At 40.1% G+C, this 20160-nt stretch overlaps 1 protein-coding gene across 6 annotated transcripts in view; it reads left to right on the plus strand.

The window, feature by feature from the left end:
- The window catches only part of LOC149460002 (alpha-actinin-1), a 177472-nt gene that overhangs the window by 141127 nt on the left and 16185 nt on the right, over positions 1-20160 (plus strand). For all 6 annotated transcript variants that reach the window (XM_089680206.1, XM_089680203.1, XM_089680204.1 and 3 more), the window contains exons 12-18: positions 1111-1261; positions 6958-7066; positions 12164-12304; positions 14166-14348; positions 16336-16470; positions 17338-17517; positions 17928-18074. In XM_089680206.1, coding sequence (XP_089536332.1) covers positions 1111-1261; positions 6958-7066; positions 12164-12304; positions 14166-14348; positions 16336-16470; positions 17338-17517; positions 17928-18074 — 1046 coding nt within the window. The remainder of the gene's footprint in view (positions 1-1110; positions 1262-6957; positions 7067-12163; positions 12305-14165; positions 14349-16335; positions 16471-17337; positions 17518-17927; positions 18075-20160) is intronic.

A 20160-nucleotide genomic window follows, 5' to 3' on the forward strand; every position in this document is an offset into this window, starting at 1 on the left:
ACAGTGACATCTGACAAGGTCAGCCAGCCACAAAATCAGGCAAGTGGAGGAGTGCCTAGATGTGCCTTGTCTTGAGTGTGGGTCGTGTGTTCAGGATATGGCATACCATTAGTAATCCTCCCAAAAACAGGCAAATTTACCACCAGTCAGTGGTAGACATGGATGTGTTTTTTTTTTTTTTTTTTTTTTTGGTTGAACTAATGGGACCTGTGTCTTTTTTTCAAGTGACAATGGAAATGCAGAATTATGTAAGCAAAAATTAGTATTTCATATGTATGTCTTTATTTAAACTAATTGTAGTTTTACAGAGGATACACTTCCTAGGGTAAGGATTATCCTCTCCTTGGAGTTCTGATTTCATTTGGAAGATCATGTTAGAGCTAGTGGATCTGCCACATCTGGGGAGTCCATGTCAAAGATGTACAGTGTACGCAGAAAATGAAAAATATTAGTGTCACGCTTGTAGTGGCCTTGGCGGAGGTGGTGCTGTGACTGGCTACATCACAGTTATACAGACATGTAAATGTCAGCATATAAACTGTTAACCAGAGTCAGCCCTAATAACTTTGGATAGATTTAACCTTAAATCATTATTTAAGGAGATATTTGGCGTTCTAGAATGTGTAGTCTTTCACAAAATGGCAATCAAGCCAGATGCTCGGTTTTCATGATCTTGCCAGTTTAATCCTGCAGTTGAGCATGTGCATGAACATTTGAGATTGGGGTAAGGCAATTTTACGAAGACATAACTTATTACCTAAATGGGATCACTGGCCTGTAAATTAACAAAGTCTTTTCTTTTGGTAGTTGTTTGTTCACTAAATACTTATCAATTATGATGTGCAGCACCTGAAAAGTCCCATAACCCCCCCCCCCCCACCCCCCTTTTTATTTTTAATTTTTTTTACTAAAATATTTTATTCTTTACGGCAAATATCAGAATGCAAAATCCAGTAATCCGCAGCAATCAAACAAAATGCACCATTCAGTGATTGTATACTGATCTTAAACTAAGAAAATCACATAACATAAAATTAAACTCTTTCCTGGTTGTAGATCTGTCATCTTAACGTATGAAAATTAGTCTAATAAACTCCTCTGCACCAACAGGAAAAGAAAACATGCTGCAGAAGAAAGACTATGAAACGGCAAGTCTGTCAGAGATCAAAGCTTTGCTGAAGAAACACGAGGCCTTTGAAAGTGATTTGGCTGCTCATCAGGACCGGGTAGAGCAGATTGCAGCCATTGCCCAGGAACTCAAGTAAGTCTGACGAAGGGTTCGCTTCTTTTGAGCTTGTCCTTAGCTTGTCTTTTCGAAGTAAAACCTGAATCGTGAATTCAAAAGATTGTCAGCTGCGCTGTCCATTATTTAGTTGGAGCAGCATTTGTGCCAGTGACAGAATTTACAGTTACAACCCTCACTTTCTCATACCCATTATTGGTGCAAATATGAAAAGTTGTGTCATAGAGATAATGCAAAGCCATTGGAAAGTGTGTAGAAGACATAGGTAATTACTTTAGATATCGCAAAGATCATCATCTTTGCACTCAAATAGAGGGACATAATAGAAAGTTAATTTACATGATTTGTAGTGAATTATCTCATAAATTTCCTCTTATCAGAAATGAAAAACATATTACTAAACTGTTTTAAAATACTGTATATGTTATCATTTTCAGGTGGACTAACCCTTTAACTAAAATAACTGGGCACAGGTTTGCATATATATGTTGATATTGACTGACTGGGATTACGTTTCTTAGCACTCAGCACTGATCTGGGCAACTTCATTGGCCAAGTTTAAAAGAGTGCTACAAGGTGGCCCCCTTTAAGTGGGCTTTAATCCTGGGTGCTGCATATATGTGTTTCTCTGTTTATACTGGAAGCATGCTCGAGCACATGCTCCCAGCACTGAGACCAGGCTGTTAGTGACAACGTCGGGTCTCCTACTAATCAGGATCCAGGGAAACCCGATCCCAATCACATGATCACTGTGATAGCCTCTGATTGGCTGTCACAGTGATCATTCATTCTGTAACCCATCCCATTGGTATTTCTTCTCTATTAAAATGAGAGACCGCAAACTTTTTCTCTAGTAATTAGGAAAATATACATTATATATTTTCTTCCTCAGAAGTTTGTTCCAAAAAATTCTGCTGGAAAAAAAAAAAATCAACTTGTTCAGTGCTTGATCTAATTCAGTGAGTGTTAGTTCCTGTGTAGGTGTCAGTATTAGTATCAGTGTAGGTGTCAGTGTTGGTTTCAATTAGTGGCAGTTCCAGTTGATGTTACTGGCAGTGTTGGTGGTAGTTAGTGGCAGTTAGCGGCAGCGTTAGAGTGAGTATGTTTTAGGTCAGAAAACAAGGTTTTATATTTTGTTTCTTGGCCCTACTACAGAGAATAAGTAACGCACACACATGTGGTATCTCCATGATCATTAAGAGTAAAAGTTATTTTGCAGGTGTTTTGGTGGTACATAGTAATGACATAAAAATATACAGCTACATTTTTAACAATTATATTTTTTTACCATTTTGGGACGGTTTTCCTTTCACAATAAAACAAAATCATGAGCTATCCATTAACATTTAACACCACATGAAAGCTCAATCTCTCTTGAAAAAAGTAAGGTATAATTCACCTGGATACACTAAATAGTCAGTATGATATATACAGTTGTATCAACACATGTCAAAATTGCAAAGGTGGGCTTGGGTCTTAAGAATTGTTTTGACCTTGGTCATGGAGTGCATGAGACAAGATTCTCATGTTTCTACTAGCAAAGCAACTGTGCTCTGTGAAGGGTTTATTTGCCAGTGGTAGGGGTCGTAATTTATAGTACTACCTTGGGGAAATACTGAGCCTTAGAGCACCACTGCATCTTAAGGTGATCATGGACATTGGAGGACAGTCAAACATCCAGCTCAGGAGAACATCTAATGAACATCTGTATAGGCCTATAGGGCATCAGCAAATAATGTGAGCTGAGGATTGTGGAGAGGGAGAGGGGGGGCGGAGTAAGCTGGTCAGACAACCTTTCCAATCATTGTCATTTCCCTTTTAATAATGCAGTCCTAGAGGTTAGGGAAGACAAGTGATGAGGAATATAGGAATGGATGGGAGGGGCATTCTGCTCCTTCGCTCCCATCCTCACTTCCTGCGGATCCACCTCCCAACGCCTAATGTACAGGGGGACAAAGTTGTCCAGAACCGAATTCAGTTGTTTGTATAAAACGGACAATAAGTGTGGTACATATTGTCTATCTGCACACAGCTGTTCAGTAGGAGTAAGTTGTCTGGTGTATAATCCCAGGTCAGGAATAGATTGCAAAAAATGAGACAGCTGGTATGCTTACCTAAAATACAGTCTTCTAATTCAACAATAGAAACAGTGCATCCAGATCAGTACAAACTCATTATAACCTTGGGAGCCATACCCTGGACCCCGCACTGTGGAGACATCCTGTATAGTTACATCAGGCACTGGATCCTGCTTGGGTGCTCACCACGGCACTTAGTGCAGCATGTGTAGTCAGCCGCAGGGTGCTATACAGGTCTAGAGCCGTGGTCCATCCCTATGGAACCCCTCTAAGGGTATGTGCACCGTTGCAGTCAAAGCCTAGATCCTGCTTAGGGACCAGTAGCTTGAACGGTTTACCCTATACTGGGCACTAAAACTTTAAGGAAACTTGGAATTGTAAATAATAAAAATGTGAAGACAACCAACCACAAATAATAGCGCAACCCTACACCAATACATAAGTAAATATTTAAATACATATTCATATGAATTGATAAATAATAAATCAATAAATTAATAAATCAATGAATAAATCCACCACCACATATGTGCACATAAAAAATAAATAAGTCCATTAAAAAGTCCATAAATGATCCTTTGATAAATTAAATAATGAGATCCTCCTTCACCAACGTGACATCCAGTGCTCAGAGCACCCCATCAAAATGCACACTCACCATGTGCTGGTGATAAACCAGCATATCTTTAAATATCCAGCTATCCACCCCAATGCTCCGGTTTAAAGGAAATCCTCTCATATCCAATTAGTACATGTGAATAAAAAACATACTCGCCATTGTGCAATATCATCCAACTAATTATTATGAAGTAGCAAATCCCCCCTTAAAACCGCACTCACAATGAGTATAAAACAATAAAGCATAGATTGTTAAAGAGCCACAGGCTCTGTCTCCGGCGTCTCACCCGCCTGCCCTCATCCAAGATGGCTATGGTGCAACCACGTGATCCGGATATGTGGGACAGCGTGCGTGATGACGTCACTGATAGCCACACCCTAACACGTTTTGTCAGATGACTTCTTCTGAGGGAGTGATTAAAATGCATCCACTTGTGTATTGTTAAACTTTTCAAACTTGGTGGTAAAATTCCACCATTCTTAGCATAGTTTCAGGTGGATGACTAAGATGTTATGTCACACCTAGGTTGCACTATTACCACCACTTCCTCTTGGAGCCCTATATAAGGTACTTAGGCACTTCCTACCGCCCTTTTGCCATGAGGATTTTTGCTACAGGATGGTTGGATGCTATGTACTTTTTTTCACGGACATGCTTACCCTGTTTTTGCAACCCTACTTTGTAAGCACCCTAAACCGGGAATACTCTCACCAATAGTAATAGTTGGAACCAGGTAAAACAGTGGCTTACATTACATTTGCTCTGTCAAAGACCTGCAAAACACTGAAACTGAGTGATGGCGCTTCCCTTGCACTGGAGCAGGACACATTTTCTGCATTCGATTCTAGCTCATCTCATAAATGCAACAAACAGCCCACTTGACCAAGGAAGATTTTTGAACCATGTCAGGCATCTAATAACCTTTTATACTGCTCTACTGTCCAGAACACAAAAGTGCCCAACTCCTTCTCTACCCCCACTGTCTCTGTCAGAGTCAGAAAGTGAAATGCTTCCTTTAGAGGTTGCACACATTGAGGTAAATGAAGAGGACCCAGGGCAGTGTTGGAGGAGGCTGCAGAAAATTTCTCAGCCTCCCATACACCTGATGTAAAGTCTTCAAGCAACATGCTGGCCAATGTACCTGCTTACTTCTGCTGTGCACAAAAGCACATTGGCATTGTCACACCTCGTCCATCTTACCATGCCCACTTAGGTACTAAGAGACCTGGTAAGTCTAAAAAGACATGTCTCATTCATTTAACAAATAGAATTGGCGGTGTATGATGATTGGGTTAACCATGAAAAGATTTTCACCCCTTTGAGAATAGTTTCCGAACTCTATCCTGTGAAAGAAAGTTTACTAAAAAGTGGTGTGTCCCTGTAGTGCACCCTGTCATCTCAGTCTTCAACAAACATCTTATTGTACCTAATAGAAGATGTTCCTTCATTTAAAGATTCTGTCGATTAGAAACTTTTAGAAATGTTTAAAGGCAATCTTTAATCTCGCAAGCCCAGCTCTGCAACCAGCTATTGCTGAAATTTCTCTTTGTGAGACTGCAGCTAATTGGACTAGGGCAATATGATCAAGGAAGAGAAGAAAAAATTGGGACTTTTAAGGTGCCAAAAACTCTCAGGAATGAAGACACTTTGAATATCATAAAAACATTTTGTTTAATAACTTATACATGTCAACACAGCAGCGCTAAAAACATAAACTTAACCCCAAATACATTATCCCATTTATAAAAAATGCAGTAATATAGAACAGAACACCTCATATTTCTCCCCCCGATCTTATCAGCATATGACACAACCTCTAATATTAACATCACATGATCTGGCATAGCCCATATTTAATGTATCATGATACTAATTAGCTGGCTAATGCTGATTGAGGGTGTAGACTGCACTCAACGCGTTTTGCAAAAATAGCTTCTTCAGGAGTCCCTGGCTGAAGAGATAGAAGCCCAAGGTAGTGCCACCAAGCAACAGAGGGAAGCATATTCAGGCGACCAAGGCAAACTGTATGTGTACACCAATATTCAATGATGGAACAGAGTCTCTAGTTTTTTTAGATATTTTAGGATGTTATTTAGCCATGTCTTGAGTCCTTATCTTGGAACAAACCTAGGGCCAGTTCAAGTGGTTCTAAAGCCTAGTTTTGTTTTTTTTTTGTTTTTTTTTGTTTTGTTTTTTAAAATCCTAAACACATCAAACGTACCTATTCTGTGCAATGGTTTTGCACAGAGCAGCCCTGATCCTCCTCCTCTTGGGTCCCCCATCAGCCCTCTAGCCCCTCCCCTTGCCAAGAGCCCTCAGAGGAAGCTGCTTGTTCTGGGGGCACTCTTGCGTGCTTGCTCCTGAGCCGCTTCTGTGTGTCCTATAGACAGTCCCGCCCCCTGATCCCTTCTCACTGGCTGTGATTGCCAATGGCTCTCGTTCTTTGTCTCAGTTGATGAGGAGAGTCCGGGAGGGAAGCCTCAGCTCTCGTGCACAGTGCTGATTCGGGTTCAGGTCAGTATTAGGGGAGGCTGCAGAGGGAAAAATAAAAAGTGTTTTTGATATAAACAAATCCAAAGACCAGTGCATTCTTGTTAAGAAGAAACATTTTAAGTGGTTTACCCAGTTGGTATTGTAAATCTGGAGAAATATTCAATCCACTAGTAGACAATAATACATTTTGGAAGGTTATATTTCCTTCTTAGTCCTAACATTTCATGCAGGTGGTGTGAAAACAAGGATGTAGAAAATGTACTTCTGGTGGTTATGTTATACATTGTACATGAGTGTTAGGTGATTATGACTGATGATTATGTTCCCTGTCTGACACAATCATCAAATTGTTTTTTGTAGGTTAAAAAAGTGTGAATGGAAAAGTCAATAAGCAATCCCAGCAATTTATTTCCCTTGTCGATTTTGCTTGTAATGGTCCTCATGGGGCTCATTGAGGTCACATGTGTCATAAGCTATTGAATTCCTTTGTGTTCACTGAACAGCGTTTTTGTGCTTCCATGTAGTGAGCTGGATTACTATGATTCTCCGAGCGTGAATGCCAGGTGCCAAAAAATCTGTGACCAGTGGGATAATCTTGGCGTTCTCACCCAGAAACGAAGAGAGGCTTTGGAGGTATGACTTCTCTAATACTTGTTTGGCTGACTTCTATGAAACACTACACCATGGCTATCAATTTTTTTCTTAATAATAAATGTTCCTGTTGCGATATTGTTCTTAATGAGGAGGAAGCCAGTTTACTATACACATTGTGCACAATTATTTGGCAAGTTGTTTTTTTAATTGTTTATTTCATTATTGAACAACTACAGTGCTCTTGGTCACTCCAAAATGTTAATAAACCTCAAAAGTGAGGTTTTGAGGTAAAAGTGAGGTTTTGGCTTTCTTAGGAGAATATCTATGTGTGCACAATTATTGGGCAACTAATAGTATAAATAAATATATGTTAAAGTGTTACAAAAGAAGAAAAAAAACCCACAAGACTTTATATCACTTTAAGGTTTGTTTTCACCCTGGTCCTGAAGGGGTTAAAGCCCATACCACACTTAATGCCCAAGTGAATGTTCAGTTTTAATTGAATAAGCATACATTCCAGGTGCATCAAGACAAAAACAGTGCAACTTCTTACAGTATGAGTTCTAAAGAGAGAAGGAAGCTTTTGCATTGCTGATTACAGAGCTTTTGAACTGACGCATTGGGGGGCATTTTAGACTTCTGCAAAGCTTTTGCTCCCTGCTGATTAAAGAGCTCTAGTTCTGACTCAGCAGCAGGCATGTCAGGCCAATGTAAAGAGACCACTTCCTCCACATATAAAGTAAGGGTCCTTCTCTGTAGCATGCTGGATGAGGATATGCTGTAGCTGCTTTCCAAAGTACAAGAACTGTAAGAATTTTAACACCTTTTTATTTTTATGCATTTTGTTGGAATACATTGTTCATGTATTTCTGTGCAACAACTAGATCAGTATTCAGTAGAAATATATTCTTCAACCAGTAGATGGCAGTGTTGTTTATACGTTTGTAGCTTCCTCTATTGTACTGTATAAGCTATGTCTTTTCCCTCAAAATCAAGTTACTGATTGCAGTGAAAGAAGCAGAAAAGCACATGTAGACGCTGAACGGCTATATACAGAATTTCTAACACATTTTAAATTATTTAGGTACATTTCTCCTTTCAACAAGTGCCATTTTTTTGTAACCCAGACAGAGGCAGTTGCTGCTATGTGCCTGGACACCTAAAAAAACAAATCTATAAAACATTCTAACAAGGCACTAAAAAAGTCATAATACACCTGGCTATGACTACATAAAAAATGTATTTTCTTTCAGTAGCTGTGTTTTTGAATTTGGCTGATTAATATAAAGCAGGGATATCATAACTGAGTTTGTCTAGTAAATATCAGTGCTTCGTTTGCTTATATAAAAGTACATCTAAAATACACACTAGCCTAGATGAAAGCATTTGGCCATATTCCAGATCCATGCTCTGAACTACATTCATACTTATCAGCTGCTCTGTATAACTTGTTCACATCTGATTTCTGTATATATTAAAGAGAATCTAGGAGAGAATGTCCCATAGAGACATAATTAGACACAATGAAGCCAGCAGCACAGGAGGAAAATTGTATTTTCTGAACAGCATTTGTACTGGTCTTCTTTCACTACAAAATTACAGTGACTGGGAAAAATCTGCTGATGTGAAGGTAACGTAGGTGGGAAACTGTTCATATAACTGAGTGGGAGAAGTGGTTCTATGGAGAGGTATTGAGCTGCAGAAAATGTTATATTATACCAGAGAGAAGGTAAAATGTTCCATATACACAGGTGGGACAGAATAAAGTGCATCTCTAGGCAAATAAAACAGAAATACATATTTTGCATATCTTGGTATTCCTAGAAGATTGATCAAAGCAGTGGAAACTGCAGTTCAGTGTTTCTGAATGTAAAATAATGCACCTAGGAAAAAATAAATCCCTTGACAGAGTACACATTGGCCAGCACTACAGAGGAAAAAGGTTTGGAGGTACTTATCTAATATGATTGTAAAATTAGAAAACCGTATGACCAGGCAGCGGGGAAAGTGAATTCTAGGATGCATCACTAGAGGGGTCACCAGCAGGAGGAAGGAGGTCCTGATTCCCCTATATAGATCTTTAGCTAGACCTCATTAACCACTTGCCCTCCAGAGGATTTACCCCCCCCCCCCCCCCCCGACCTTCCTGACCAGGCCATTTTTTGTGTTACGGCACTTTGTTACTTTAACTGACAATTGCGCGGTTATGCAATGCTGCACCCAAATTAAATTTACGTCCTTTTTTTCTCCACAAGTAGAACTTTCTTTTGGTGGTATTTGATCTCCTGTGCGGTTTTAATTTTTTGCGCTATAAAAAAAAAAAAGTCTGACAATTTTGAGAAAACAATATTTTTGACTTTTTTGCTATTAAACATGCCCAGTAAAAAAAGTTTAAACAAATTTCATTATAAATTTAGGCCAAAATGTATTCTACTACATGTCTTTGCTAAAAAAAAAAATCCCAATACGTGATTAATTGGTTTACGTAAAAGTTATAGCTTTTTACAAACAGCAGTATATATGCTGGGATTTTTTTTATTTTATTTTACTAGTAATGGCGGCGATCAGCGACCTATAGCAGGGCTACGTCGGGCATTCTGACACTGGGTGGAACCGACTTGGTGTCACTGACATCCCCAGTGACACCAATACAGTGATCAGTGCTAATAAAAAGCACTGACACTGTACTAATAGCACTGGGCAGGAAGGGGTTAACATGTGGGCGATCAAAGGGTTAACTGTGTGCTGTTTTGTATACTGGCCTGTGTTTGTGATACTGCTTTGCATGGCTGTGCTATGCAAGAGCTGACGGGAGAGAACTGTTGGAGCCTTTTATATAGTTAAATCGTTAATCTGGTTGAAAATAGACACAAATCCATCCAATTTAACCAACAGAGAAAACACATTTCTCTTTAAACACATTTAGGGGGTAAATAAGGCTCAGGAAGGCAGTATTTTCATTATGATGCCAAGATCAAGAATATGGGGACAGGACTTCAAACTAGCAGGAGGAAAGTTCAAAACTAATCTTAGAACATATTATTTTACTGAAAGGCTAGTCAATGCTTGAAATAGACTTCCAGAAGAGGTAGCGAGCCTGTCAACAGTAAGTGGATTCAGACATGCTTGGGACATTTATACTCAGACAAAAAAAAAATACAAAAACATGTATGAATAAAATGGTGCAGACTCGATCGACCGCTTGGCCTTTTTTTGTGCCCTCACTTTTCCATGTTTCTGTGTTTTTTCCTTTAAAAAATGCTGCAAAAGAAACAATGCCTGTTGATCAGTTAGAAATCCAGTGAGCATCTAACTTCCCATGCACTCTTCCTCTACTGCACTGAAATCCCAAGTAAGTCAGCCCTGCCTAGTTCTGATTTGCTAGACTATAGAACACCTCTCCCTTATGTTCTGCAGCTGAGGATAGGGAAGGGATTCTGCAGTGCAGCTGGAGAGAATTGGGCAGGGCTGACAATGGGATTTCAGTGCAGTAGATACTGTGTTGTCATCTCAAACAGGAATTTAGGAGCACTTATAATTTCTAGCCGAACATAAAGGTATTTTTCTGTACTTGCTGTGTTTTAACACCCAACTTTAAGAATTTAAATAGGTTCACCCTTGCAATGCAGGGGGCCCATTGCAAATACTCCGTCTAGGGTGCATAAATAAGGTATAAATAATTACCTTATATCTTGCTCCAGCAGGCTCCCTCTAGCAGTACGACCGTTCCCATTCACCTGCACACTCCAGTCTCTGTGCACAATACAGAGATAATGTCCCTGTGCTGTACTTCATGGCACCAGGGCTGCGCCCACAGACTGGTGCTTTGGACAGAGCAGGAGAGCACTGGATATGGACAGGGGGTGTAAAGTAAGTACTACAGCCTGTACTTTAACCCCCTAGCCTTTAAAGAGACAAAATGTGCATATATCGCAGAGATGTACTACATTATTTTTCCAGATTTTGCCCAGAAAGAAATTTAAGTAGACCTCAAGAGTGTTTTGCTTCCATAGCATAGACATGCATTTCCAGGTGTTCAGGTCCAACTGCCTTCTATTACCTATTGGCAGCCTTTATCATGCTAGTTTACAGTGACTGTTTCTTTATTCATTATCAAGCCAAGAGGCTTTCAGTGCTAAAAAGAAACGTATGCCTAGATAAAATGGAATCTCTGTGTACAAGGGAGCTGACTCACGTGCAAGTGATATTGCTTTATATAGATGTGTGTATTCAGCCTTTTGTCTTTTATATCACTTTTGTATTGATTCTGTTGTGCTTTCAGTATTTTGTGAGGATAAGAAATATTTCTGTAGACTTCATCCATGGTCTGCCATTGTTCGCAGTGTGGATTGATTTCAGCTTTGCTGTATTTGGAATGGCTTCTGCCTTTGTTTTGTAAGGAAATTTATATTCTAGTGACAGATTACCCTTCTAGCTCTTGGCAGCACAATTTATCAAAGTAGGGAATGTGCAGGTGTGGAGGAAGGTAGATTGGAGAGAGTGAATGCTCCACAGAGACCTCCTTTTGTAGCTCCACAGAGACCTCCTTTTGTAGTATATGTCAAGATATTTTTAGATTGTTGCTTTTCGTATGGGGATAGGAACAAGTATGATATATGCGTATATAATTTTTGTTGTTGCTTTTAATTTCAATGGTAGGAACTGATAACACCACTGATAGTTTAATATTTGTGGGTGACAACTTCTGCAGTTTGGCATAAATTTTGCCATAGACATGAGATCAGCAATGCCAGTCACATACAATTTCGTCCTCCACATTCATGATAATAGAGGACAACATTGAGGTATTGATGGTTGCACATGGTACAGTTCAGTGTCTTCTCAGCCCGTACTCAGAGAGCACACTTACCTAAATGTTTTGGACATTTTCTGCCAGTAAACACTAATTTACATGATGCATGCTTGGGTCCATGTTTTCTTCCATTAGGATAAGTGGATAGAGAAGACACAATTCACCACAGCAGTTTGGTTTCCCGCAAATAACGTGATCTGCGCTTTGATCTTCTAAGATATCAAATGACCGGAAAATAAGATTGGTAGGAATGGGCTTGTATGTCTGCAAGCTTAAATTTATTTATATAACTTTTTTTTTTTTTCTATTTGTTGATATTTTAGAAAGCAGAAAAGTTGCTGGAAACAATTGACCAGCTTTATCTGGAATATGCCAAGAGAGCTGCACCATTCAACAACTGGATGGAAGGCGCCATGGAAGACCTGCTGGACACTTTCATCGTTCATACCATTGAGGAGATCCAGGTACCTTCATCACTTTCCCACCTTTAAATGTGAATAAGCCATTTTAAAGGATTAGGCAGATATGGACAATGGATGTAGCACTAATATTTGTGGCCATTCAAATTTGAGGCTACCCAAAACTGACATTTAGTTGTTAATGGGCAATGCTGGGCTGAATCTGTACTTCATATACTTCTTAGGCAATTCAGTGGTGAGATCTTCAGCTTCCCATATGGAGTATGCTTTTCCAAAACTGTTTTCAGATATGTGGTCTCAAGCTCCTGTAGTGCTACCTTGCAGGGGCTGCTCATAATATCTGACCCCTCCCATGACTACTGTGCTAACCCAGTTGCAGCCCCGCTCTCCTCTCTTCCTGGTCTCAGAAAACACACTGAAGGCCCTGGGAGCCATAGGCTCCTGTTGCTGTCAGTCAAACTCCTGTGAGAAAGGAGCAAGGGGGTGTAGCTTGCCAGCATTGTTTGTGTCTATGGATGCACACAGCCTGGCTGTGGAGCACACCCACACATGTGCCCCCTTAGCACATGCAGCGCCAGTGCAGGATTGCCATAAAGGAGGAAAGTGACTGCTCCCTGCAATATTGTTGCACAGAGCAGGCAGGTATAACATCTTTTTTATTAAATAAAAGATCACTTTAAAGTAAAGCGCTGTCTCCCCTCACTCCCTGCCCTCTGAAACTGGGGGCAGTGGAGTCATAGGCTCCCGCTGCTGTCATTCAAAAACCCCTATGAGAAGGGATCATGGGTTTTGCTTACCAACGCTGTGTTTGTCAATGGACACACAGTCCAGCTAGAAAGCAAGCATGCACAGGTGCCTTCTTAGCACCTGGCTTGCTAAGGAGCCACCCAGAGGAGGGAGAAGCAGATAGCTTTGAAGGGGGACTGTGAGAAGAAGAGTAGAGGAGACCTTTCTGTGCATTATTATTAGCCAAAGCAGCTCTTTTTATTTGAAACTTCCAAAAATTTAGCTGTTAGTATCACTTTAAAGATAAGTCCCACTCAGTACTGAAATTGGAGTTTTGCTTTGTTACAGGCAAGATACATTTTATGCAAATGTTTTGCATTTCTCCCATATTATTGTAGTGAGCTTTACCCAATGGAGATTCCAGTCAACTCCACATTCAGCAGCCATTGCACAACCAAATGAACTCTAGGTTTGATTTTTTTTTTTTTTGTGTAGTTATATTGGTTCAGCTTCGACCAATGTTAGTATGTCTATATCATCTTAATTCGTTGCCTTAGAAGCTGAAAATCACTGTAGTAGCTGCTGCTACTATGGTGATAGCTCTGATCCTCTGATATCTGTGCAAGCCATTTCCCTTCTGCATAGTAACTATAGGGGCTCACCCACTTTGAGCCACCACCATTCACAGATTGACTTGTATCTTTTTAATGAATGCAAGATGTTCTCTGAACAGATGAGGTGGGTGGTGATGCCACAGTCTCCACTTCCTCCAATCAGAGAATGCCTTGTAATCACTGAAAAAAATACAAGGCATTGTAAGAATGGTGGCAGTGCCAAATGAACAAACCCCCTTCAGTTAATATGCAGAAGAGAAGCCGCTCAGCATAAATGACCCAGAAAATTGCTGCTATGACTGTAGTAGCGCCAACATCTACAATGATTTGCAGCTTCCACAGCAGTCACTCAAATATGAGATATGTGTATTTACATTGGTCTAAGCTGGACTAATGTAGCCATTCAATAAAAGAGTTCAGCTTTAATGTTCTCCCCATCCCCATCAAATGGACTGTCAGTGATGTAGAATAAACAAATAACTGGTGATTCCACTTTCATGAACCTTATGAACTGGTAATGACAGACCATGATAGAATGTAATATAAATGAATGCATCTTGTTCTAGGGACTGAGCACAGCACATGAACAATTCAAAGCGACATTGCCAGAGGCTGACAAGGAGAGACAAGCAATCCTCGGAATACATAATGAGGTCTCAAAGATTGCTCAGACCTATCATGTCAACATGTCTGGAACCAACCCCTACAGCACTATCACACCTCTAGAAATCAACAATAAATGGGACCACGTGAGTTATTTCTTTTGACTGGGTCATAACACCTGATAAAAAAAACTTTGCAAGGCTTGAGCAATGCATTGAAATAAAAACATTATTGTGTTTTGGTGTCATGTCAATGCTGTATTAACAATGATGACATTTTGAATGAATGCAGATTTAGGGATCAAATGGTGAAGAAAGACTCTTTACCAACCCATGAACACTGATGCAATGCGTGTTGGGAGTTCCATTTTGAAAGCAATCACATGGGCATAAGATTGTGATCCAGCAGTTGCACGTTGTCTGGCTCTTCACAGCTGCGTTTTTGTTTTAAACCGGAAAATGCATAAAACAGTTATGGGAGTAAATTTCTAACAAAACAGCCATTTAGATTTTTTTTTTAAATCATAACTTCAGCCAAAGCTTTTTATTTTGTTTCAAATAGTGAAGGCAGAGGTTTTAATGCTGCCTGTGTGCCCACGAGGAATTGTTCGAATTTGCAACAATTAATTTATTGCTGTCTTTGCTTTTTCAACCCGTGCCAACCAAACCCCAATTCCTTATATGGGTGTCATTGAGACAGGAACTTAAAAATCTCTCTAGTGGGATCAAAGAGAGGAAAAAAATGACAGAAATGTAATACTTCCCCCGCTGTAGCCATACTTGAAAAATATATACATTCCGCAATGTTGGGTAATGCAGAAGCTTCTTGACATATAGATGAAGGTAAATTGTTGGTTAACATTTTATAGGTTTATTAATTAACCCTCTTGGTGTGACACCTGCAGAAAGCTCTTACATCTAGGGCACCTAGAGCTGTATATTTGTCCTAGAGCTTCCTCAGGTTATTACTTTATAGTAGGATATGATGAGCCTGTTCAGAAATTAGGCCCCTTTCACATGGGCATTCAATCAGGTCTGTATATAAGAAACAAAGAAAGGGTGCACGGGCCTAGTGCATTACCTTTTAAAAATGAGATTTATTATAAATAGTTAAATACTCACAAAAGAAATAAAATCAAATGGAAAGCATGTCACAAAGGATGCAATGTGGTCCAAAACCCCTAAAGGTGGTCTGGTGGTGGAATGTAGACCTCTGGATAGCTGGTGGCTGATGCGTTTTGAGGTTGTACCTCTTCCTCAGAGCCCTAAAACGCGTCAGCCACCAGCTATCCAGAGGTCTACAGTCCCCCACCAGACCACCTTCAGGGGTTTTGGACCACATTGCATCCTTTGTGACATGCTTTCCATTTGATTTTATTTCTCTTGTGAGTATTTTACTATTAATCTCATTTTTTTAAAGGTAATGCACTAGGCCCTTGCACCCTCGCTTTGTTTCTTATATACAGTTCTCTTTGGATTTCCCTGGTCCGTTGAGGGCAGCAAGGCTTGCATTCTTTTCTTACTCATGTGGGGATATTAACATTGTGAAGTCCACTGTCCAGTGTAGGAGTACATGCATTCGGTTGCTTTATTCTTCTCTCCATTCCAAGCGGTTCTGCCTGTCCGTTTTTCAGGTGGACCTAATTAGAAAGTCCTATGGACAGGTGGATGTAAACAAACTTGTGCCTGTTTACACCCAGCAGCCTTTGGGTCTGATCAGGTCCAATTAAAAAAAAAAGGAAAAGTGCTGCATTCTTTTTTTGTAATGGTGGACTGGATCAGAGGTAGCCCGATGTAAATGGACAGTGGGGTCCGTTTACACACAGCTGCCCATGAGCTCGGAGGAGTCTTTCTGTCCCCTGCTGATCTGAGCGGGCTCCACTCCATGTGATAGGGGCCTAAGAAAGGATAGGCTATGTGAAGAATAATATTTCCTTCTGAAAATGACAGTTACCTGTATGCCATTTTGAGCCAGTGGGTTCCAAACCTATCAGTCACAGATTGGAAAAAGTATGGAAATTTTAACTGCACATCACCTTTTAATTTAAATTCAGCACTGAAAGCAGCAGTACACAGTGCTGTTGTTGTGAAGAATACAGTTTTGCTAAATCATTACCTGGTGTGTTTTATGCAGGTCAGACAGCTAGTGCCTCGCAGGGATCATGCCTTAATGGAGGAACATGCACGACAGCAGCAAAATGAAAGGCTGAGAAAGCAGTTTGCAGCACAAGCCAATGTCATTGGACCATGGATACAAACAAAGATGCAGGTAAAATGGGACATCTATGTCTACATTTGTAGCCTTCGTTGTTGCAATAAAGGAGTGTTAGGGGGGCCTTGCTCATTAGAGCTTACAATCTAAAGGGAAGGGCAAGTGATACAAAAGGTAGTAACTGAGTGGGGATGATGTGTTCAAGAAAGTAAAATTCAGTTGTTGGCTAGAGGCAGGTTAGGCTTCCCTGAACAAATGAGATTTTCGGGATTACCTAAATGTGGACAAAGTAGAAGATTAGGGTACGGAGTTCCAGAGGACAGGAGATCTGGTGAAGTCCTGAAAGTGAACATGGGAGGAGGTGACAAGGGAGCAAAGCAGGGTGTCTTGGGAGGAGCAAAGAGGACCATTTTTTTTATATTTCAAGACAAGATTAGCGATGTAGCAAGGGGCAGGGTTGTGAATGGCTTTGTAAGCTGCTGTTAATGTTTTGTGTTTATTTTATGGTTGATTGGAAAACAGTGGAGGGATTGACAAAGGGGGGGCTGAAGACATTGTGCGGTTGGTAAGGTGGATGAGTCTGGCAGCAGCATTTATGAGAGACTGAAAGGGGGGGATAGTGAGGTAGGTCAATGAGGAGGGAGTTGCTGTATGTGATTAGAAGGGGAAGAATTAATATTTAAAATATCCTACTAGAGAATAATGTACAAGCTTTATCCATACACCGTATTCTGTATAGGACTACTTGGGTGTAAAGATTTTCAGCTCTTCAGTTAAACCCTGCAGTAAATTATGTATTAAATGTTTTTATTCTAAATACTGGGGCTTCTGCCTTTACCTGGCAGGTCCTGAAATCTATATGTTGGCTTATAGAAAAATCATATTCTACTTTATTTATGCTGCGTTATAACCTGTTCTCTGCAGGAGATTGGCCGCATTTCTATAGAAATGCATGGAACTCTAGAAGACCAACTGAACAATTTGCGGCAATACGAGAAAAGTATTGTGAACTACAAACCAAAGATTGACCAGTTAGAGGGTGATCACCAACAGATTCAGGAAGCACTTATATTTGACAACAAGCACACTAACTATACAATGGAGGTAAGTGTAACTTTACTCACTGCAGTTAATTATGAAGTCTTTGTGGGGGGTTTTTCCTTTTCATCTTCAAAAGCTGTTGTTGAACAGAATTGAAATTTGGCAAGTAAATAATTCACATATATGTATTTCAGCCTTATATTTAGCTGTTAGCTTTATGCTATGGAATATTAATGGTTGATGAATATCTAACAAGCAATGGAGCTGCCAAAACTTTCATTTTCTGTTTGTGTCCGGACTTCGTTTGACTATTCCCATTAGAGGTAGTCTTTTGGCCAACATGATAAGACTGTTGTAACTGACCTTTCTACCCCTTGGTACCTGTGGTAATTTTTCTTTTCATAGTCTTTATAGTTTTTAAAACCACTTATATAGCACATTTCTTACAGTATAACTTGTTTTGATTGTTACAGCACATCCGCGTAGGATGGGAGCAGCTCCTTACCACTATCGCCAGGACTATCAATGAGATAGAAAACCAGATCCTTACCCGAGATGCCAAAGGCATCAGCCAAGAACAGATGAACGAGTTTAGGAATTCCTTCAACCACTTTGACAGGGTAAGCTGAATGTGTCTAGACTCTGTATCCATGTGTCTGGTGTATTTTTTTTAAGTTACAGCACCCCTGCAAAGTCTTATACATACTTCCAGCAGTGCAAACTCTTCTGGCCAGGCAATTACTTTTACATATGCCTGGAATCGTCCTCATCATTCATTTGTAGAAGCCATCCACTGTTGGGATGCCTAATGGATGGCATTGGGGGCTGGGGGAAGAGTAATAAATTAAAGGATAGCTATACAGTACACTTAACCTTTAAATTGAATCTCTATGGCATTGCAGGAGTCTAGGTGTCCCACAATCTGGCACACAGACAACAAAAGAAAATTAATAGAGAATCTAACCCTTCCCTATCCTCACCCTAAGGCTACGTTCACACTAGCCTTGTTAGCAAGCGGCAGACAGGCGTTTGGGAAGCGTTTTTACCGTTTCCCAAACGCCTGGGAAAATTCTGCACATTGCAGCACCTGGTTCAAACAGGAGCGTTAGTGTCGTGTTGCGTCACATCGCAGCAAAACGGACGCCACTGGTCCAGTCAGGAGGAGTTGAAGCTTCCTATTCAAGTCTATGGTGCCACTCCGCAAATGCACTGCCGGCGGTTGCGGGGCGTTTGCGGAGCGTTAACACCATTCAAACTTCATTATAGGCATTTGTGGGGCGTTTTTAACGCTTGGCAAACGCCTAGCAACTTCCGCTAAACTGCACATGCGGCGTTTGCGGAGCGTTAAAAACGCTCTGCAAACGCAGGACCGCAAACGCAGGACCAATGCTTGTAAAACACTATAGGGGCGTTTGGCAAGAGTTGGAAAAACAGTCAAGTGTGAACGAGCCCTTAAGCTGGCCATAGAGGATTTTTTTTTATTCTTTCAGCTAGTGAGCTGAATGAACAAAGAAAACAGATTCTTCCATTCACGCGAGGTGGATGGAGGAATCTTCCCCACTAGGACTTTGTAGTTTGACAGTAGAACTCTCCACTCTCAAAATCTGCTGGTCAGCAGCTGGCTGATTGAAAAAAAAAAATTATTCTAACAAGGCCATTCAACAGCAGTCGATCTAATGATCCGCTTCTGTCGAACAGGCATGGCCACACACACAGATTGAAATTTAGCTGGTCCCTGCTAAACTGAGTGAATTTTGATTCCTCTATATTTTGAAAACCTATAGTTTTTGGAAAAAATTTTAGTTTGGAACCACCCAACATCACTATAAATGAAGGGTGACAAGCAGTGTGGTTTAGTGTAAGGATGTATCATACAGAAAGATTGACGGTAAATATCAGTGAATTATGTAATCGTGTGACTATATGTATGGATGAACTAATACATTAAATATATTGATCTTTTATGTCTGAATGTAAAGATTGTAGTTTCTAGAATATGGCTGTGCGGGAGAAGCGTGCATGCACTAATGTAAAGAGCACTGATATATGTAGATCACAGTAATTATGCATGAAATACGATAAATTACTATGAACAATAAACATGCATGTTTTTATGTAAACAGCACTGCTCTGCTTCTGCTACTACACCATCCGCTGTTTATACAATTTAATGCCATTTCTAAATAGGGAATACTCTTACCTGTATTTAAAGCGTATCTAAACTCAAATGCTAACAATTAATATATTCCAGCTTACCAATCTTTAAATGTGGTGACTGCATTAGTTTTTTTTTTTAGATTTTTTTTCCTTTATTTTACCCTGATGATCCAGCCATTAAGTCTGTAATGTTTTAACTTTCTTTAACAGACCATGCTGTCTAGCAGAGGTGGCAGTTAGAGCGTTGAGACAAAGCATTTATCACTAACAGGGGTACTTACCATGGTCAGCTTTTAGTCATTTTTGTAATCCCTTTATCACAAAAAGGAAAAAACTGTTTCTGTAACTGCTTTTAAAGTGTAAGCTGAAGTTTGGCTTTAATTTCATAGTCACTTTTGTAGAGTCCATCAAAATCTACTAGTCAGTCTAACACTACCCTGTCCGGACAAATTCTGCTTTCCAAGGGTGTCTCCATTGCCACCCTAAAAGAGTAAGTGTGTTACTGGCCAAACCACCAGCTGGAAAAAAAAAAGGAACAAAAACCTATAA

This window comes from Staurois parvus, unplaced genomic scaffold (genome assembly GCF_062004578.1).
Source record: "Staurois parvus isolate SC_StPar_1 unplaced genomic scaffold, SC_StPar_1.0 ptg000237l, whole genome shotgun sequence".
NCBI lineage: Eukaryota > Metazoa > Chordata > Amphibia > Anura > Ranidae > Staurois > Staurois parvus.